Source organism: Chrysemys picta, chromosome 11, assembly GCF_011386835.1.
Source record: "Chrysemys picta bellii isolate R12L10 chromosome 11, ASM1138683v2, whole genome shotgun sequence".
Taxonomy (NCBI): domain Eukaryota; kingdom Metazoa; phylum Chordata; order Testudines; family Emydidae; genus Chrysemys; species Chrysemys picta.
Window position 1 is genome coordinate 11713207 of NC_088801.1, and position 22892 is coordinate 11736098.

General features: G+C 42.7%; 1 protein-coding gene and 1 long non-coding RNA gene across 10 annotated transcripts in view; one reads left to right on the top strand and one right to left on the bottom strand.

Annotated features, from left to right (window-relative positions):
- The window catches only part of LOC112059466 (uncharacterized), a 35083-nt gene extending 28216 nt beyond the window's left edge, over positions 1-6867 (top strand). For all 3 annotated transcript variants that reach the window (XR_006172788.2, XR_010591520.1, XR_010591519.1), the window contains one exon: positions 6257-6867. This is a non-coding gene — a long non-coding RNA (uncharacterized LOC112059466). The remainder of the gene's footprint in view (positions 1-6256) is intronic.
- The window catches only part of MYLK (myosin light chain kinase), a 303266-nt gene that overhangs the window by 203025 nt on the left and 77349 nt on the right, over positions 1-22892 (bottom strand). For 2 of the 7 annotated variants that reach the window (XM_008167811.4, XM_042843094.2), the window contains one exon: positions 6331-6503. The exons of 1 other annotated variant lie outside the window; for it this stretch is intronic. In XM_008167811.4, the coding sequence (XP_008166033.2) occupies positions 6331-6495 (165 nt within the window). In that variant the 5' untranslated portion in view covers positions 6496-6503. Of the gene's footprint in view, positions 1-6330; positions 6504-10509; positions 10561-17219; positions 17321-17411; positions 17570-22892 lie in introns of those variants that run through there. 4 more of the 7 variants (XM_065561511.1, XM_065561513.1, XM_065561510.1 and 1 more) reach the window with 4 other exon arrangements.

Below are 22892 nucleotides of genomic sequence, written 5' to 3' on the forward strand. Positions count from 1 at the left end.
CAGCAACCCCATCAGCTCCCCTCTTCCACTCACCAGCGTCTCCCATCCGCTGGCAGTCACCGCCAATCAGCGCTTCCCCTCCCTCCCCAGGTCTCCTGCCCACCGCAATCAGCTGTTTTGTGGTGTGCAGAAGGCTGCGGGCAGAAGGGGAGAGGAGCGAGGGCGCGGTACGCTGGGAGGAGGGGGCAGAACAGGGCAGGATGAGGCGAGGTGGGGGCAGGGGCTTGGGCCAGGAAGAGGCGGGGCAGGGACGGGGCCTTGGGGGAAGGAGTGGAGTAGGAGCAGGACCTGGGACAGAGTCTGGGGTTGAGCACACCCCAGCACATTAGAAAGTCAACACCTGTGTATTGTTGCATAGATAGGGGTTTGATAGATATCTCTGGCATCTCATAAATGTCGTCTTTTATTAGTCGCTACTTACACTCTTCAAGTCTTAAAACACAGTACACTTTCACAATTACACAATAAAACAAGGTTTACAATATTGCAGCCTGGGCTCTCATTTCACTTCACATTATTCTTATATCTCACTGACTGACTGGCAACGCTCCACCCCTTATATACCTGTGAGGGCATGGCTGACAACAACAGAGGTTAAAGGAAAACTTAGTTCTCAGAAAGTCTGGAAGGTTCCACAAAGGTCCAGAACATTCTAGAAGGTTAGTGAAAAATGAATCCACATACAGAATACCTGAAATATTTTACTTCAAACATTCTCTTTTCTCTTTTGTCACCAAGAACAAAGACAGCATCCCAAGGCCATTGTCCCACAAGCCCGACAACCCAGGGGGTTGCCTGGGTCACCTGCCTCTAAATCCCGCCCTAGGGACTGCAGCAGAGGTTGGATAGAGAGAGGTCCTAAAAAACATATTACCAATATAGGTTGGATTTTACATTAATCTGGCAACTGGCCTGGATTAAAATAAACCACCAAACCCTATCTGGGCAATGCTTTATCCAAGGGGAAAAAAATCCTTCCTGACCCCCAATGCAATTACTTCATGCTTTGTAGCACATTTGGCTATACCTCCCAGGCAGAGCTATGGTACAATATTATTGAGGATCATAAAAATTAATGATCGTTGATATTACTTTTAAAAAATACATAGATATAGCCAAAGCATTGCTCAGTTAACTGTCCACAGCAGTGAAATGCAAAGTTTAATATTACCCTGAATTTAGGGAGGTTTCTTTTTTCTTGGTTGTAAACTGACAGTTCTTCAATTTCATTGAGAAATTAATTGCTTCATTTCATATTATGACACCCACTGAAATTTCTTTCAGTAAAGAAGGAGAAATATTCATCAGAAATTTTTGGTGTACTCCATCTGTTATTCAAATTGAGCAAAATTATGAGTGGGCAGGAAGCTTTGTAAATCATAGAGTTATCAACAGAGTTTGTATGTTGTGGGTTACCCTGGTTTAAAAAAAAAAAAAAAACCCCTGCAGTTCTCTACCCTAATGGTCCAAAACCCTGCCGCTTAAAATAGGGAGGGAAGGAACAAGAGAATGTGGTTTAGTGGTTAGAATCTAGTCAACATTCATGGGTTCTATTCTTGGCTCTGCCATTACGTTGGTGTATGAGCTTTGTCAAGTAACGTAACCTCTCTGTGCCTTAGAATATGTCTTCACTGTTGAGTTAACTAAGGTTATCAGGACCCGGGGTTTACCTAGTTGGGGCGTGAGCAGCCACTCAACAAAGCCCTGCTCAAGTTACTGTGTCTCACAGGTGCTGCACTCCCGCATCTGTGTTACTAGGACTTCTGGGGGCCATATCCCATGGTTCTTTGTGATGCACTAAAGTTGAGCTGCTCTGTGGTTCTTTCCCAGTGAATTGTGGGAGAACTTGTCTGTCCTTCAAGCTCTCAGTGGGAATTGTGAGAAGGCATTAGTGGACTATGGGCCCTTGAGTGACTTTGCCTATGTCCTCACTGCAGAGAGGTTGGGTTACCAGCCCAAGTGAAAGCAGCACCTGAGACTTAGCCTATACCCCAGGACAGGCCAGCTAGGCAGGTAGAAAACACCATTAAACTCAGGTGAAGACATACATACTCTTCCAATTACTGCAATTCCATTTCTCAGAGGATTTGGATATTTCAAAATTGGTTTTGTTCCAATTATTCATAATGAAAAAAAATTAAAATTCTCCTAAGGAAAAAAAAACAACAAAAAACTGGGGCGGTCTGCCTCGTAAATCTGTAGAGCCCAGGAAAATCCTGTGTTTCCCAGCAGCCCCTCACGTGGGCTGCCAAGGAGGAAGTCAGGTGAGTTGGCAGGCATTCAGGCCTGGGTTCCAACAGGTTCTCTCTGAAATGGTTCAATTTTGACAAATTGCCAAATTCTGAAGAAAAATGAGCAGCTCTAATAGTGATACACACTTAGTGATCTCCTGGGACTGTAGCATGAGTTAATACATTAATATTTCTCTACAGATGAATTCTGTTAGGGATATATTACACTACAGTGTTCTGAACCATTACAATGGAATATCTCAGTTTGGTTTTTTTACCCCACTATAAAGGAATGTTCTCAATTAGGAATAGGACAAAAGATAATTTACTTTTGGGTGATGTGTCAACATTGCTAGCCTACTAAAATGTTTAGCTCTCAGTTTTATAATGAAAATAGTCTGCACAGCTGCATAAAGTGAAATATAGGGTCATTTGCTTCATGTCAAGTAGTGGAAGGGGTTGCTATGTTCTGAAAGAAACTGCTATGGGTTCCTATTTGGACCCTGAATTTACCAGATTTTAATCAGCAACACCTAGATACCACCGATTGGCAGTTTATAGATTCTTATTTCAATTTTAAGAACAGAAGGGACTTTTACGGTAACCTTATCAAATCTCCTGCGTAACACAGCCCGCAGGAATCCACCTAGTAATTTCTACAGTGAAGAGAATAATTCGGCACTGCTATGCAAGTGAACACTATCAAACCCAATAACACTTAACTGAACTATACCATATATTTTAGAAAGAATTGTGATCTTGATTTAACAACGTGAAGTGGTAATGGATTTTCTACTTCCCTTGGTAAACTGTTCCAATGATTAACAGAATAAATATGCTTATCGATAAAATCAGATCCTTGCAACATTTTGACCTAGGACTTTTTAAAAATAAGTAGGCCAAAACTCTGTGTGTGTGTGTGTGTGTGTGCGCGTGTGCGTGTGCGCGCGCGCGTGTGTGTGAGCCCGGAGAAAAGTTCAATAGAAAAGTACTATTCATATGCTACCTAATGCATGCATTTCCCATGTGGAAAACTGATGAATATTCAGATACATGTGAATTTTCCACAGTTGTCACAAAAATTCAAAGGGAAAATACCCAAACAAACAAACCCAGCTTTCTTTTAAGGACAACAACATCTGTTCCTTTCTAACTTCTTGTTTCCTAGACTTATGAGCTACTTTCTTCTTTCAACTTTTGGACTTTCATTTTGTGTAACTTACTTTACATACTGTCACACCTGAAAACATGTGAAAAAGCAAAACAATGGGTTTGATTTTGGGGATTTCTCATAAATTCTCTTAATGAGTATATAAGATAATCACAATATGAAACTGATATCCTGTCTTGGAGTCTCAAAATGTTTGTTCTTTTCTGATCAGATAAATTCCATTGCAGAAGAACTCTTTAAAGAAAATCTCCTGTCTAGCCATTTTTAATTTTTTTTTAAATGTATGTCTAGTTTAATATTTATATTGTGTCATGAAGCACAGTATCAGTAATGATTCATCATAACATCTATAGTCTATTTTTCCTAGGGTAGAAAAACTGAAGTATGTTCAGCAGTTTGACTGTCTAGTAGCAAATACTGTCCTTCTGAGCCCCTGGAATGTCAGAGTAACAGAAAGAGCAACATTGCACTAACCAACTAAAGATGTATACATATGGTATGAAGTATGCAGATTGCTATCTCAAAGACTATGGCTATTAAGCGGCAGTCTAACAGCACTGCACACAGCTGCAGTACTCCAACAGCATTGGACTGGAACCACAAGCAAGACACCAATATGACCCCATTGGTTTATAAACAATAATACAATTGAATCAAATGTAAAGGTCACTGACCAGATTAGGTTATAAACAATGGATCGGGCAGACAGGAACATGTTGACTTAAAGCAATGATTTAATTGACTAAAAATTAAATGGAGCCCAGCTTCTTTGCACAAGTTAATAAAGAGAACATGTGCTCTATTATTTCCCACTCTGGACTATTATATAGAGATCAAAAAAAGTTCGTATCTCAACTTCTGGTGTCCCACTGCTTCCTGCAGCTCCCATTGGCCAGGAACGGCGAACCAACGGTCTCTGGGAGCCACAGGGGGCCATGCCTACAGACGGTCAACATCAGCAAAATGACTTGCAGCCCGCAATCAGATTACCCTGATGGGCCACATGCGGCCTGCGGGCCACAGGTTGCCCACCACTGTCCCTCATTAAGGATGTGAGTCCTATTGTTATTGATTGGAATGTTTTATTCAAGATATAAGAAAAGGAATCTTTAGATTTGATCCTGTTGGCATTTAATCCTGAAATGCAGTGGTGCATTCTGGGTAGTGATGTGGTCCTTTTGGTCTAAAATACAGATATACCAGCTTTTTTATTTAAAAAATTAGGACCGCAGCCTGCAAATAAAAACAGTCACTGATCTCTAATGTATGTATCTCAGCAGTCAAACAGAATGATCTGTAACCATCAAGGCTTGCAGGGGAAAATTGACACAAATTGCCAATTGCCAAATGAATATTTAAAATACAAAAGGAAATACAATTTGCCAAATATTGTGCTCCAACTCTGATGTCAGTGTATTGTTAGTTTCTATTACAGTCCAGCATAAAAGACCCAGTCAGGATTGGGACCCCATCATGCTTGGTGCTGTGCAAACTCAGAGTAAAGAAACAGTCCTGGCTCCACAGAGTTTGCATCTGAAACAAGATGCCAAAACAATAGGAAGTAAAAGGGGTGGGAGTACAAAGGAAGCAATAAGAAGAACAAGCCTTTGCATAAGTCAGCTCCTCATAGGCCAGGGGGGTCAAACGGGTTTTTATTAGTTTTGAATTAAGGTATAAACTAGGGCTGACTGAAAAATTTCCACGTAAACTGTTTTTGGATGGAAAATAAGTTTTTGATTAAACAAAAATCCAAAAACTAATTTCTGGTTTTCAGTTTTGCAGCAAAAAGTCAACGTTTTCCAAAAACAATTTGTTTTTGTCAAAAAGTTTTCTTCAGGAAAAAAATCTTTTCCCAACCAGCTCTCATTTAAACAACAAATAAGATAAATATCAGGCAGCCCCTACTGGTCCCCTACTTAAAGTTAAATTTTTAATAGCAATGAATATCTAAAACCTTCCAACTACTGTTTTTGTTGTTTCTGTCCTGCTTCTCCGCTATACTCTGCTCCTTGCGCTAACGTCCACTTCAAAGATTAGGATTCTAGTTAATTTCAGCTGACAGCACGCAACCAAAGGAGGACAAAACCAGGCAGGGTAGAAGAGGGGATTGAAAAGGGTGACAGCTTCAGAAGTGAGATTTGGAGTGATGGAAAAGAAAAGGAGGTAACTGGGATATGAGAGTGAGAGGAGAGAGAGAGAGAGAGATTATTTGTGACGGAGTAAGAAGATAATACAGATTCAAGTACAGACAATACAGAAAGTCCCAAGGAAAATGGTTTTTTTGTACAAATCTTGGAGGCTTTCCCCCCCCCTTTTAGCTCTCCAGATCTCTGTTCTTTTGGGATAAACAAATTATATATTAATTGTGCTTTATTTGAAAATATTGCTTTGCTTTCATATTAATACATAGTTATGGCAGGTGGCAATGTTACACGTAGGTTTTCAAGTTCTTTTTCTTAGAGAATATGAGCAGCTTTTGACTCTTGGGAAGACTTGCTGTGTTAGTTTTGAGTTAAAAGTAGGGTTTTGTGCAGAAGTAGTTTTGGGAGAGAAGGAACTGTGCCAGCAATGGGAGAGCATGTTTTCTGCCTTGGGCTCTAATTAGAGACAATTATGGAGGCAGAGATGACAATTACGGAGGCAGGAGTCTTAGCCCATGCTGGGCTAAGACTCCTGGAAAATGGGACTGCCCAAAGTTTACACTTAGTACATAGTAAGATCGCAACAATGTTTTATCCTCCACTGACATGGTAAGGTCTCTGATACCAGCTATCACTTGGCAAGCGGTGACTTCATGTCAGAATGAGGGTCAACAAGATATTTAACCAGATTCTTATGTTTTTCAACCCAACAGAAACCTTCAGTGAAATGACAGGTGAGAGCAGTGAAATGAAAAGCCCCTCTACTGCCCTACTATGTATTTCTTACCTTCCCCTCAAATCTGGCCGTGCCTCCCAGCAGCACCCGGATATTCCTAGGAGGAAGAATGAATGCTGGTGCTTCTGTTGGGACAGAGGGGCTGAGAGATGAGTGCTCCAGCGTCACAGAGGTTTTGGAAATACGAGTCGATGACACCAGTTTCACATCCCCCATGGTTAAAGCTTTCAAAGAGAAAGAGAAACAAGAAGTAAAATGTTGACTTGTTACTATTATTTATACAACAGTAGCAACTAGGGGCCACTAAGATCACGGCTTGGTTGTGCCACATGTACACATAGTAAGAGACAATCCCTGCCCCAAAGAGCCTTCAGTCTTAAGTGACAAGTATTATTCCCATCTTACAGATGGGGAACTGAGGCCCTAAGAGTTTAAGCGAGTTGCCTAAGATCACACAGTAAATCAGTGAGAGCTTTGAACTTCATGCAAATCTCCCAAGTCCCAATCCAGTACCTTAACCACAAGCACGCCCTTCTCAGCTGTGCTTTAACTGTAATAGTGCACTTAAAGTTGTTTTTAACAATATGACTCTTTGGTTTTCCTGGCGTAGAATACACGGACAATCAACAGGCTGTAAAAGCAGAGCCAATGTTAAACAAATACATGTGACATAAAGAGTTCTATTTCCAATGGATTTAAGTTACAGAGGTGAATACTGAAAGTCTGATTTTTCATACCACGCTTTCAAGATCTTAAGAAATATCTGCAAATCTCCCTCCAAAGAAACACACTGCAGATACACCAGGGATACTTATTTTGCAAACATTCCAAACCCCTAATTTCCAAAAGGAAAAGTAAAGGCTTTCTACATGCATGAGGAAAAGCAAGGAGATCAAAGCTAGAGAGGTAACTATACCAGATTGCAATTGAAATGGCATTTTTAAAAGTCCCATTATGGATAATTGTCCCATCAGAGACAGCTCACTGTGGAATGTCTATGTACATCACACTGCCGATGTATTACAGCAGCACCTAGATGTTCCAACAAATATCAGGGCCCCATTATGTTGAACACTATACGCACCCACAGGAAAACATAGTCCCTGCCCCAAAACACTTATGATATAAATAGACAAGGTGGACAAAGAACTGGAGGGGGGGAAATGACTAAGGTCACACTGCAGATCAGTGGCAGAGTCATGAATAGAACTCAGGTCTTATAAGTCCCAGTTCAGTGCCTGATCCATTAACCCATGCTACCTCCATTTCTGATATCAGTTATAACAGATATAAATACATAACTAGGCAGTAAAGGTTTAACTTAAATAGGCAGGAACTGTGCAAATTTAGAGCTGCATTGTTCAGATGCAGAGGGCATGCCATCTCAAAAGACCCATGCTATGGAAAAAAACAAACAACTCAGGGATTGCCCACAATCCTAGAGGAAGTGGGGAAAGGCCAAAGCTACAGCTCTATTTCTCCCATGTCAGGCATGCTATGGGGAGCAGTCTGCCCCCTCTCAGGTTGCACGCTCCCCCAACACATTACGGGGGCTACAAAAGCTCCCCATGGGAAGGTGCAGCACAAGCACCATGTTCAATAGCATGTCTAAGTGGCCAAGTGTTACAGGGGCATCAGCATGAAAGCTGGTTAATTTAAAACAGAAGCGTCATTGCAGGTTCTGCGTCTACCCCTGCCAATTTTTGTGGTTTTAGAATCACGTTTTCCTCTTTTATTTAACTTTTTCAGTCCCCTGATGCTCTCTGACAGATACATAATACAAGGAAAACTGACTAAACTATATAGGGGAGACGGTGACATGGACACTATACAAAATGCTGTTCAATGCACTAACTAAGCTAGCTGGGGAAAAAAAAGAATATATATTTCTCTCTAGACTCTTTCAGCTACCCCACCTTAAGAGTTACTTGCAATGATAATAGGTAAAAATCATCCAGACAGAAGAGAGATTTGGACGATGCCTGTCTCCACTTAATATGGTTTTCCTGTCCAGTACAGACAGGAATTAACTGTACTATAAACAGTTTTGCGATAGCATGATTTAAGATGGGGGTGGAAAAGAGGAAGAATCTAGAGTACAATTTGCCAAGACTATTTGCAACCCAGTGTACACTCTTTAGGGAAAATGTGTTGACACCCATTACCATTAGCAAGAACGGAATTTAAACCTGGCTCTAATACAAATACAGATGGGGGGGGGGGGGGGGTCTGTAGCCATAGTCGTTTTCACCCTGCTACCCAAACATATCCATTAAGCTCCTACTCCTTGTCCACCCTCACCCCCAGATGAGACAGCTTCCTAGCATTGCAAAGCAAGGCGGGATCGGCATTCATTGGGTTATGCTCTGAAACCAGTGGAATGTGTGTGTGGGGAGGGGGCGCGGCGGCAGGGGTTCTCAAACTGGGGGTTGGGACCCCTCGGGGGGGGGTCACAAGGTTATTATACGGGGGGGTCACAAGCTGTCAGCCTCCACCACAAACCCCTCTTTGCCACCCGCATTTATAATGGTGTTAAATATATAAAAATGTGTTTTTAATGTATAAGGGGGGGGGGTGTCGCACTCAGAGGCTTGCTATGTGAAAGGGGTCACTAGTACAAAAGTTTGAGAACTACTGGTGTAGGGGGAGAGGGATGATGCTAGGGACAATCAGGATTCCAAAACTTTACAACTATTTGCTGGAAGAAGCTTCTAGAAATTTTTGTTAAGTAAGTGTATGCTGCAAATGCAAAATCCTTAAACAAGCTTGACAGATTTGCTCCCTATAATGATTAATGGGGAAGCTGGGTCATTGACCAGTACCTATGTGTTGGTCAACCATCTGTCCCAGGAATTGACAAGAAATAACTTGGAGAAAATTATCTCAAATTATCAATACAAAGTGAATCATTAAATTCATGCTATATTATAGTTAGGAGTTGATATTAGAGGACTGTTGATTAGACAGGGCAAGGAATAAACAAGCACTATGGATTATTTTTAACAAAACAAAAACAAAACAAAAAGAATAGGCACTCCCCTCCCCCCCCCCCCCCCCCCACACACCCCATTCATGTTCACAAAAAGTTAACTGGCCCTTGAAGTAGATTCTCCCAGAACTCAAGGGGACTTCACATTTGTTTGGGACCTCTGCTAAGAATGAAGCAGAACAATGCCACCCATAGTATCCCTCCACTATCCACTTTACCATTTCCTCAAAATCCCCAACCTCCTTCTAAATAAAAGGATTAAGAATGGTATTTTCAAAAGCACTTAAGTGAGTTGGAACACAACTGTCACTGTCTTTCAATAGTTTTATGCTCCTAAATTATTGAAGTTTCTGAAAATCCCATTCTAGAGAACTATATTTTACAGAGCACAGCTGGCATGTAAGGTGCTCTACAAAGGGACAAGGCCCCTGCCCTAGAGAACTAAAGTTGTCAAAAACAGACTAAGAGATGTGTATGATTGATACCTGCACTGTTAATTCCAGAGTTTTTATACATAGGCAGAGATGGGGGAGGCATGCAGGAGCATTGCCCCCAAACTGTATTCCGGGCCGGGCGCGGGCAGCAGGAAGCTCATGCTGGTCACGGAGCGCCCTTTCTACACTGGGGCTGCAGCCGCTGTGGTCATTTCGCCGGGGAAGGGGACACAGTTTGCAGAGAAAAGAGGATGGAAGAAGGCATCCGTGGGAGTTTTTAAATCGCAGGGCTCCAGAGCCTGCCAGAGTCTCTCTCTCTCACACACACACACACACACCCCCACCCACCCACCAGTGATGCGCGCTGGATCTGCCAGCCGCAGCCCAGTCCCCTCAGTGCATGGTGGGAGGAGAGGACAGCTCGGACTCAAGGGGCTCCCTTCTCCAGTTGGGTGCTCCTGCTCCCCCACATCTCCAAGTGCCACTTGGGGTGCAGCCAGGCAAATTCCTTTGGGGCGGGTGCTCCAAAGGCGCATGAAACTTCCCCAGGCATGTGACCATTGGGGAAGTACAATGACCACCGTGGCCACATGAAGAAGACCCTTCCCCCAAAATCACTGCCTCTCTCATTAGGGAAAGGAGGTATTAATAATAGGCCACCCTCACCCTGGGTGCAAGTGCCTCCCCGCCAAGGGTGTTGTTTCACTGGTTTTCTCCTCTTGTGAATTCTGGGTAGAGTTTAATCTAAATTTATATACATGTAGCAAACCGAAGTGAGGAGGGTTTTTTCAGTAGCAGTTTGATCACCTCTGTGAACATTATGTTTCTTCTTGCAGTAAATACTGCATCACCTGGGCTCTGAAGTTTGGGAGGAACCAACATGCAATGAAAGAAAGACAAATGTATAAGCGAAGCATCCACGTAACCGGCTGAAGCATAGCTGGAGTTTGGGAAGAAAGAAAAAAAATGGTATCAAAAGTGACATTCCAGTAAGAGTTGCATGTAAAAGGCAGTGATCGAACACTGAATTTTCTGTTACGTGCTTCCTGTCTCACATAGCACACCACACCACACAGCATGATGTTTTTATACAATACACAATCAACAATCATGGGTCACAAAAGGAGCAATCACTTTTAAGTCAGAGTTGAACATCGTAGTTCAACTTACTCCTGGTCTTTCCTGGTATGTGTGTGTGAGAAGCACCTCAGATTTCATTCAGTGTCCCATTATTATTTATATTTGTATTACAGTAGCGTTTAGATGCTCACTGAGACTGGAGCACTAGTCTGTGGGGCACTGTACAAAGCCTCACCAAATCAAAGTCCTTGCTCCAAAGGACTAACAGTCTAAACAAACAAGATAGATAAAGTACATATTATTACACCCACCTCAGAGATGTGGAATTGAGGGAGGTTGATTGACACATCCAAGCTCACCCAGGAAGCTTGGGGTAGAGCTGGGAATTGAGCCCAGCTTTACCGCATCCCAGACCACAGGCTTGTTGCTGATGCTATCTTTTGCCTCATGGGAAAGGCCCGCTAGGTATGCGCACAGGACAATCTTTTCACTGAGGCAAGGTGGGTGAGGGAATATCTTTTACTGGATCAACTTCAATTGGTGACAGACAAGCTTTTGAGCTACACAGAGCTTGTCTTCTTCAGGTCTGGGGAAGGTACTTTTCCCAGACCTAAAGAAGAGCTCTGTGTAAACTCACAAGCTTGTCTCAAAACTGCTGAACTATCCTGTTTCGACATTTTCCAAATGAAAAGGTTTTTTTGCTTCAAAAATGATTTTTGTCTCTAAATGAAAGTTATAGTAAAAAAAAAAAGTAAGAAAAAAAATGAAAAAAGTGTTAAAATCTAAACAAAGATTTTTGAAAAGATCAAAACGAAGCATTTCAATTGGCCCAATCTGAATTTTTTTTTCCCCTTCAGATTTTTGGTTTCCTTTTTTTGGGAGGGGAGGGAGGGGGGGGAGGGAAGAAGAGAAGGCTGATTTGGGATAGGAAAATTGTTTCCCACCCAGCTCTAAGGCTCAGTACTGTTGAAAGTCCTACCCTTATTATTATATATAATACCTTATCAAAACAAACATTCATTTAAATACTTCAATAGTAGCCTAAACATTTGCGAGCCTTCACAAGCCCACAACATACTTGGGCCATTAGGTGTCTGGCCCAGCTGCTCACACTGTTTCTACAGCAGTGGATATTATTTGTCAGACTACCAAGCGAATGTGTAGAGACCGGTCTATTTCTATATTAAGACAATGCTTCTATAGCTCTAAAACTAGGGAGCAGTGACTCAGTTACTTGAAAGTGCTCAGTTCTGTTTAGTGGTACACCGCTACCTCGATATAACGTGACCCAATATAACACAAATTCAGATATAACGCGATAAAGCAGTGCTCCAGGGGGGCGGGGCTGCGCACTCCGGTGGATCAAAGCATGTTCAATATAACGCGGTTTCACCTATAACGTGGTAAGATTTTTTGGCTCCCGAAGACAGCGTTATATCGAGGTAGAGGTGTATCTGGTAAACATGTCAAATAATTAAATTAAAACAAAAAACAAAGTGATTCTATAATAAACATAAGCCACCTTTGTGATTTCAAGTACATTGTACCACTGATCATCGATAAATTCAAAAGTCAGAGCTATACCTACTAAGACTTCTACTCCCCCCAATACAGAAGTTAAACTCTGCCTATGTTTGTATAGTCTATTCAGAATTATTTGTTGGAATGCAAGCTAAATTGAAAGGATTATAAAGTGAAATATGAAAGCAAGGGTCAGTGGCTAGTGCTGGAAGAATAGATTGAAGAAATGAGTCTTGAGAGAGATAGGAAGGAGGCAGCACATGCAATCACACTATCTAGGATAAAAATTGAAAAGGCCGTAAGTCCTCATGCTTACAAGCTACAACACTTCAGAACTCAGCAGTTGTAGTTAGGAAGAAGTGTCCCTCAAGCTACCAGTTAGGTTCAGTGCCTGCATATGTTAGATGAAGGGAGTTAAATTAAAATCTCCCTTGATTTTTGGCAATTATAAGATACCAGACAGCACAGATGATTGATAAGTTCTGATGTGGCTGTTCTTATGTTTGTATATACATATGTGAAGATACTATAAAAGAAAACCATGCGACTTCTCACGCTGCAATATGTCAGACTTACATAAAGAGGAATAGAAAGATATTTCCGCTTTAATCATGGTATAAGTGATTACACTACAACTTTAGCCCTCATTTATACCAGAATAAATCCTGGAGTAAATCCTGTGATTGCAATACACTTGTTCAGAATATGCACTAATTCAAATGAGAGCAAAATATGGATCTATACGTTCAATATAAGCAATTCTTTAAAACACATGATTAAGTACCCACTTTATGAATGAAACTACTGCACCAATTTTACAAGGGGAAATTTGCCTGTATCCAGTCCCTAGCAATATAACTGGTTCCAAATCCATGAAGGAACATTCCAAAAGCAATGCAGAGATGTAGAGCTTCTTAACAGGTCTTAGGGATGGGGGGGATCCTTAATAGATCAAGTAGGAAATGTGAAGGTGTCCGATCTCGTTATATATCTTGCAGGTTTTGACCATTATTATTCCACGCTAATAAGATGAGCCACAACTGGTATCTAATGAGTGGGAGTTTAGCTTTTACATGAAACAGGATGATTTTCCAAGTTGTGAGTAAGCAACTAAACTTGAGTCTGCAGTGCTGCAAAGAAAAAACTCAAAGGCTTGTCCAAGAAAACAGATTATACTTATACTTTGGACAAAAGATTAAGATCTAATATTAAAATTAGGGTTACCATACTTAACAAATAAAAAAAGAGGACCCTCCATGGGGTCCTGGCCCCGCCCATTTCCCACCCCAGCCCCGCCCCAACTCCGCCCCTTCCCCGCCCCCTCCTCCCTCCCACTCCCAGCCACACGGAAAGGGCTGCCCGAGCGCTACCGGCTTCACAGTTTGCCGGGCAGCCCCCAGACGCTGCGCCCCCGGTCGGTGCTTCCCCAGCGCAGCTGGAGCCCAGGAGGGGAAGCGCCCAGCCGGGGGCGCAGGGTCTGGAGGCTGCCCGGCAAACCGTGAAGCCGGTAGTGCTTGGGCTTCGGGCAGCCCCCTTGCCTCCGGACCCTGCGCCCTCAGCCGGGCACTTCCCCTCCTGGGCTCCGGCGGCGCAGGGTCCGGAGGTATGGGGGCTGCCCAAAGCCCGTAGCGCTCGGCTCTTAAACAGAGCTGAAGAGTCGGGGAGGAGCAGAGCTGCCACGGCCGGAGGCTCTGCTCCCCCACTGACTCTTCGGCTCTGTTTAAGAGCCAAGCTGCCCCAGTGCTACCGGCTTCGGGCAGCCCCCATGCCTCCGGACCGTGCGCCGCCGGAGCCCGGGAGGGGAAGTGCCCGGCCGGCGGCTGGGGTCCGGAGGCAAGGGGGCTGCCTGAAGCCCATAGCGCTCGGGCAGCTCGGCTCTTAAACAGAGCTGAAGAGTCAGGGGAGGAGCAGAGCCGCCGCGGGAGGGGAAGTGCCTGGCCGGCATTTTCCCCGACATATTCGGCTTTTGGCAATTCCCCCCGGATGGGGGTTTGAGTGCCGAAAAGCCGGACATGTCCGGGAAAAACCAGACATATGGTAACCCTAATTAAAATGAATGTCTTCTACAACAAAGGAGTTGGGGGCAGAAAAAACTAATAGGCCAAATTCATCCCTAGTGTAACTCTACTGAAGAAAGTGGAGTTACACATGCATGAATTTGGCCCACGATGTCTAGTCCATTCACTCATCACGGTATTCATAATGTTGTATTCTCCACTGCTCTGTCCTGTCTAAAATGACAGTTCTGCTGAGCAGGTTTGCAAAAGCAGACTTTTTATTGTAACCTAAGGGCCCAATCTTGCAAGGTGCTGAGTTCTGTCAGGCCATAAGTGCAAGACAAGATGGTCTACAGAAAAAAAGAAAAGAAAAGAGACAGCAGTCATCACTAGCATAATTTTAAAGTCATACACCTTGTCTGAATAGCGAAAGATTATTTTTTTTTTTAAATTTGCTTCACATTAATGAAATACATACAGGTCCAAATTCTACTCTGTCCCACCTGTGGAATTCCAGGGCAACATCCAGGATTACAATGGAATTTCACCAGATTTACTCAGCTATAAATGAATGGAGAATCTGGTCTATATTGGTTAACAGAACTGTTGGAATTACTGTGTTCTACAATTTTTCTACAAAGTGTAAAGAAAATATTTGACTATTGTTAAGAAAAACACTACCATCTTGTACCGTCCATAACTAGAGTGCTTTGTTGGCATCAGCATACAATATTCAGTTAGATGCTACTTTTGTATTTGTTATTCCACATTTCATTTTCTTAATTGGCCCAAATCCTGTTTTGTGTTGTTCATCCACTCTTTCCTTCCCATCATCCTCTTTCCTAGTCTTCTTTTTTGAATCTCTCTTTTCTCCAGATGATCTTCCCTTCTCAACATACACCCATCTCCCTTTGATTTCCAGCTCCCGGGAGTGCTTCTGAAAGATCCAGCCTAAAATCCACCTTTACCCAACAGTGAAACACAAGTAATTAGCGAAGTTGATCAACCAATTAGGCCACTAATCAGCTGGAAAGCCTATTGAGCATCAGCGTAGGCCAATAACACACACAAGGCTATTTTTAAAGCAACAGGGTGCTAGTTGTTAAACGGACAGTATGAACAAAGCTCCAGTCCTGAAGATATTACAGTCTATTTGCCTACACAGCTATACACAAGGGCAAAATATGACCCTAAATATCAATCTCACAATGGGCAGAAAGATTGCATAATCAAAAATTATATCAGAAATAAACAATGTTTAAAAAAATGGATCCAATTCCTCTCTAACATACACCAATATATATCCAAAGTAGAGCTGGTGAATAACTGATTTTTTGGTTTACTAGTAGTTCTGATAAAATGGGGGGAGGGGAAATGGTTCAGGTCAAACTGAAAATGAATTTTTGGGGGAATTCTCTGCTAATAGAAAGTTGAAAAAATCATTTTGGGGGACATGCAACTCATGTGGTGGTTGCACCCTTACACCCTGAGATATGGGAGATCCAGTTTCAAATCCTCCCTCTGGAGCAAGGATTTCAACTTGGGTCTCCCCCTTCCCATACAAATGCCCTAATCACCAGGCTATATAATATTCTGGGTTGAATCTCTCTCAATATCTCCTCTTGAAACTGTTCCACTTTATGTAAATAAATATTCATTGGAGCAGGACTGGAACTTGGGTCTCCTACATTCCAGGTGAGTGGCCTAATCACCAGCAATAGCCTCTCCCCCATTCCCCTCCCATGATTACTCATGTATTTTATAGTATTCAAATATTTTGAGTGGCCCCTGGGACTACTTTATGTGAACAAAATGCTTCAGAAGCAATTGTTTCCACATGGACATAACATACTGCTGTGTGCAAAACATAAGGTGAAATGAATGAAAACCAATCTGCACATAGATGATCCTCAGATGAAAGGCTCTGAAGGGAACTGATCAGAATCCATAAGGGTATCTTACCACTGATTTCAATGGCCTTTAGATCAGGCCCCAGGAGGGTTTTTAAGATATTAATAAAAACAGAACAAAAACACACAAGAATCATTCTTACCCTCACGGTTGCAGATTTAGTGTATCTTGGTGCACTGCCAAATACAATCAACAGGTTAATGCTAAATACCATGGTTTTAGTGTGAACCACTGAATAAAGTAAAAGCTATTTTTCTGCTTTAGCACACATCTGGTATAAAAATAAAAAGTGGATTGAAGTTTTTCTAAATGCCGTGTTTAAAGGGGCTAAGACTGTGTTCCCCCAAAACTATGAACTTATAAATTAGTACAAGCAATTTTATAGCAACATAAGCCACTAATCGCTCACATTTAGTGGTTGGACTTTAGTAAGCTCTGCATTTTAAAGCCTTTTCTAGTGGCCAATTATGAAATCTTTTTGCCTAGCAAATAAATGATGAAGTTCCCCCCAAAATAATTTCACACTGAAGGTATTCTTGGAATTGCTCTGAAAATAGCATTTCCATGATGCGTTTACACAAACACAATCAGAGACCAAATCAACTTGCCCAATATTAGAATATGGCAGGCAGAACAAGTCTGAACAAATGCAATCGAGATCCTTGAATGCTCTGATGATATGATTTTATTTATCCTTTTATTTAAGCAACGTTCTAGAATGGCAGATTATCCCCAGTATCTCTTTCTTAAAAGTATAGTAAGCTTGCTACTAAATAGGATTCCAGGGGTTCTAGATGGACTGTGACCATTTCAATTCACCTGGCTTTCACAGCTAGATTAGTCTTTAAAACAAAACCTGCTGAAACAAAAAGGGCAATATATACTATAGAATACAAAAATAAACCAGCATAGAAACTTTGGTGTGTAGTGCAATGATACAGCTAGACAGCATTTCTAGTCTAGATTTTTTTATTCTTAATCCTTTCTAAAAAGCATACAAATCCTTACAAATTCTCACAGTGTGCACTGTAATCACTTTAATACCAAGGCGGACGAATGTGTTTCAAGCATTTTCTGCCGGGAACAAATCTCTGTCACTCAATAGTCTGCTTAGAAAAATAAACCGAGAAAAGCAAATGCTAAGAAATCCAGCCATATTTCTCTCTCTCTTCTACATATTTTATATAAGTAAATACTTACCAACAGCTTCCTACATAGCCATTTAATTACACTAATTTTCTTTTCCCAAATCCGTCCTCTGAGTCAGAAGTGAAATGAGAGAGGGAGGGTGTGCATATGAAAGAGAGGGGGAATCAGAGCCTGCAAACTGACTTCACTCACTGATGTTGCAACTCCACACTTTAGGCACCACATTTTACTGGGTCCAGCCATTCTGTTATTTTAACCTGGGTGCCCTCAGAAACCTTTGAACCACCACTGCTGAAATCTGCATAGAATTTTTATCGAGTCCCTTAAGGAGTGGAGTGAGAGGATTAGTCCAGTGGTTAGAACATTTGCCTGTGACCTAGTTCAATTCCCTGCTTTACGAATGACTGCCTGTGTGTCACCTTAGGTAAGCCTCTTTCTGTGCCTCAGTCCCCCAACTGTAAAATGGGGATGATACTTCCCTACCACACAGGGGTGTAACAAGGATAACTACATTAAAGACGGTAAGGTGCTCAGATGGGGGGGGGAGGGGCAGAAGGGACGTGTAAGTACCATACACTGAGTGAAAGGTACAAAGATGGCCATAAATTCACAATAAGCTACTTCTCATTTAAAAAAAAATAAAATAAAACCACGTTAAAAAACAAACAAACCCTGAAGGTATTTTGTAAAAAGTGAATCTGTCTTTCAAAATACATCCTCTAAATTCATTCTCTACCTTCACTGAATTCAGTGGAGTGCCACTAGAGTTGAATTTGGCCCACTATGCTTAATAATTCAGTATTTTAGAGTGCCTTTCCATTTGCAAGGGCTGGCTATGCAGGCTGTATGGATCCCTTACCCAACAAAACCAATTTTAGCACACCTTTTTCTTTCAGATCCTAGCTTTATCCTGAAGGCTAAGATGCACCGACAACTTTTCCTCTGCACACACAATTCTGCAAGTGTACACACAAAACCCACTACACTGCACAAGCAAGTACTTACACCCATATGGCTTGTGATGGTCTAGTCCTATGCAATCTCCAAAGGCGTAAGGAGGGCATAAGTGACTCCCTTACTCAGGCTACTAGTAGCAGCACAAGGGGAAGTTGGATCCATACAGTTACTACCTTCTCCTTATGAGGAGGTGGGTGGAGGAAGTAGTAACAGGATAGAGCCTGGGTTCATGCCTCCAATACCCTGGAAGAGTACCTGTGCCAGCCCATTGGGAGATGCGTGCTGTTTTGGGTAGGGGTCCAGTACTGTTTCCTTCCGCCCTGGAGCAATGGGGAGCCTGGAAGGCCGATTGGAAGTCTGAGTTAGATTTACTTTTTACAGCAGCACAACTATACATGGCTGCCTGCAAAGAGCAGATTGTAAAGTGGCAATTTCGCCCATGACGAGCTGTTTGCACACAAAAAATACCCATCTGTGCGAGTAAGTGTAAATATTTTACAGGTATAATTTAGGAACCCAAATTAGGCAAAGTCAGGAAGAAAAAGCCCTATCCAACAATCCAGACTCTGGAGGATCAGATTTCCAAGATGTCTTCAACCTGACCTCCAAGGGTCCGATCCTTTTCCCAGTGAAGTTCTATAGCACTGTCATTCACTCCAGGGGGAAACAAAATGAGATGCCAAATTTGAATGCCCAAGCCTTTGATACAAAGATTTTGTAAGCTTAATTTTTGGGCAACACTATGTGTGCAAAACCCTGGATGTGGTCCCACAAACTGTACTTGCCTATCTGCCCAAACAAATGTGCAAATACAGTTTGTGTCCCCCTCACACAAATAAGTGCACAGAAACTCAATGCAGATTACAAGATGGGTCCCAAATGTTTTTCTAAAAGGACCATGTCTTCCCAGAATTAAGTCCTTTCCTAGAATCCAGTGAATTGTCACCTTGGATTCTACAGTCAACAAGCGTCCCATGGCCCTTCACATCAGTGAGAACTCTGCTTGTGTATAGGAGAGAGAGCAGAATGACGCTATAAACTGCTTTGGTTTCTCATGTTAAGAGAATACCACTGCAGCCTCCAAGTGTAATTAAAAAGCAACAATGTTCTACTAAATGCCATCACCCACTGAAACGCTGCCAGTTCAAAGAAGATATCTATGAAGCAGCACAGAAGTATTGAGTCAAATACCAGGCACCATAGGTGGCAGTAATTAGGAACCTTTTGAGAGTGAAAAATTGCTCCCTTCCTCCTCTGGAAAGCTAAACATCCATCCTTTCCTCTCCCAAATCCCTTCTTAGCACACCTGTTCCATGCAGCATCCCTCTGCTAATCAGATGTATGTTTGATTCCTGGCTCTGTGACATACTTCCTAGGTAACCTTTGGCAAGTCACTTCAACTCTGTGAGCATCTATAAAATGGGGATAAGTCTATTTACCTACTTCCCAGGCATGTTGTGAGACTTAATTTCATTATTTTTTGTTACGTGTTCCAAATCCAGGGCTGACTGCTACAGAAATGTCTCTAAATAAAGACAACCAAGCTCTAGGAGGCAAAATAAATTTGTTAGTCTCTAAGGTGCCACAAGTAGTCCTGTTATTCTTTTTGCGGATACAGACTAACACGGCTGCTACTCTGAAACCTTTCATAAACTAACAACATTTAACTCTTAGGTAGAGCTGTTCACCCACAGATCTTATAGCATTCTACAAAAGTAGATAAGCATCATTATCCTCATTGTATGGGCTTGGGAAGGAAGGCACAGAGACGTGAAGTGTGTTCCCCATCTTCACACAACAGGTCAGTGGCAGCACTGGAAATCTAACCCTCTATTCAATAAAACTTGCATCTTTATCCCATTTGAATTAATATTGTAACACAAGCTTTTATCTAGATCAGAGGTGGGCAAACTACGGCCCACGGGCCACATCTGGCCCACAGGACCATCCTGCCCAGCCCCTGAGCTCCCGGCCGGGGAGGCTAGCCCACAGCCCCTCCCCTGCTGTCCCCCACTCCCCTGCAGAGCCACATCGCCGCGCGGGCAGCGCTCTGGGTGGCGGAGCTGCACGCTCCTGCCGAGCAGAGTGGCAGCGTGTCTGGCTCCGGCCGGCGCGGCAGCCAGACATGCTGCTCTGAATGTTCTGCTCAGCATGGTAAGTGGGCCAGGGGGTTGTATAAGAGGTGGGGGACCCCGGGGGCAGTCAGGGGACTGGGAACAGGGGACAGTCAGGGGATGGGGAACAGGGGGGATTGGATAGGTGTGGGGTCCCGGGGCGGGGGTGTGGATGGGGTCGGGGCAGTCAGGGGACGGGGAACAGGGGGGATTGGATAGGTGTGGGGTCCCAGAGGCAGGGGTGTGGATGGGGTCGGGGCAGTCAGGGGACTGGGAGCAGGGGGCAATCAGGGGACGGGGAACAGGGGGGATTGGATAGGTGTGGGGTCCCAGGGGCAGCGGTGTGGATGGGGTCGGGGCAGTCAGGGGACTGGGAGCAGGGGGGTTGGATAGGGGGTGGTCAGGGGACAAGGAGCAGGGGGGGTTGGATGGGTCGGGAATTCTGAGGGGGGTAGTTGGAGTGGGAAGTGGGAGCGGGTGGATAGGGGGTGGGGGCCAGGCTGTTTGGGGGGGCACAGCCTTCCCTACCCGGCCCTCCATCCAGTTTTGCAACCCCAATGTGGCCCTCAGGCCAAAAAGTTTGCCCCCCCCAAGCTAGATACATGAACAACTCTCTGTTCTGCCACCACATGGCTGCATGAGGAATTTCTCTGACAATGTGCACCAGCAGGAACCAAGATGATGCAAACTAATCTACATTCAGTTTTGAGACAGGTTTATTAGAATACAGGTTGCGACTCATGAGAGACTTTAATGGACAATTTACTTAAAGCACTGGTTTGATGAGTTACTAAGGACACAGGCTTTATAACAGATACTAAGGCAAAGAAAGTCATTTCCTGTGGACAGATCCTTCCATTTGTCCCTCTCAACACTAAACAACTATTGAGGACATGTATTTTTCATAAGTATTTTCAGTTTCAACCACTATCAGCCACTGCCTGCAACCTCCCCCAATTTGTTAACAATGCTACTTTTTTAGGACACTCTTAACCTTCACTCCTACAAAGATTTATGCAACGTTTAACTTTCCATGAAGTGAGTAGCCCTGGTGACTTCATTGGGACTACTGACAGCTTGTAATTTAAGCATGGGCATAAGACTCTACAGGATTGAGGCTTTAATTATTTATTGCTAGAGTAACTACACGGGGTTCAGAGGAAGGGAAAGACATACAAAATGAGCACACATACAGGGAGATATGCATATATATATATATATTATTTAATTGCTATATACAACCATTCTGCATAAAATAAGTATTTTAACAATTGAAAAAAATAACAATTTTGAAAAAAAATTGCACGTTAAAAGTACACGTCTTACAAAAAGGCTGAAATATATTTTAAAAGAATGCAGCAGCCTCTGAAGATTCAGAACATCCTTGAATGTTTAATCTGAAACATCAGATTAGGAAGCAGTAAATCCAGTTTCTTCGCAGCTGTTATTTTAGAAGAAAAATGAGCAAGTGAATGTGAAGTGCACTGGGCAGGTTCTATGTGGTATCTGTACCTAAGAGTTATTTTATAGTAGCAAATTGAAGCCAGAGGGAAACCCAGCTGGCAAACAGAATACAAGGCGGGCTTTTCTTTAAGATTCCAACATGCTTTCCTATAGGATTGTAGTGGGATTCAAACTCGATCACAAGCATGTGTTATGGTTCTAGTTCATAAACAATATATAGAAAAAAAAAGAGGCTTCTATTGAAAGGTTTTCAGTGTACTAAATGACGGGACACCCCTATTGACACATTATAGAATTCCCTTCACAGGTCTGTATAATTTCCAGAGCTCAATCCAAACATCTCAATCTGTGGAAATCTTTGGAATTACAACCTGGATCTGGTCTCAATTTCACCACTGACAGCTAACTCTATGATCAGCCAAACTTCAGGCCCAAACCTCTAATAATTTCTCAGTCCTTATATAGGGACTGAAGGATTCTTGTAACACACAAAGCCAGCATTTCTTAGGGTGACTGGTGTGTTCTCCCATTCTTCAGACTTTTCATTTTCACCAATAATCCTTTGCACTTAATTTGCACCTTATATCTGAAGGCTTCATATGCTCTACAAACACAAATAGGACATTTGGATGCAGGAGGCTGCTTGCAGTTGAATTTCTTACAGAAACATGCATGAGCCACAAAAATCAGATATGGGGCCAGACTTCCTCAAAATCTAGGTTATTACCTGGCTCTGGGGTGTGGTCCAAGTCCATCTCTAATATATAGAGTACAACAACACACTCTGCTAACTAATTTCTGCAAATAAGGAAACAATTTCTCAGTGTTGTCCAGAAGGTACAATGACGAACATGATATAGAAACCCTGGAGGACACTATTGATAGATTAGATTATACACTGGATGTTCCAGGTCAATTTTGCACAGCTGTTGAGAGTATCCAGAATGTTTGCTTCACTCATCTCCTGTCCATATGCTCTCAGACAGTTCACAACAGA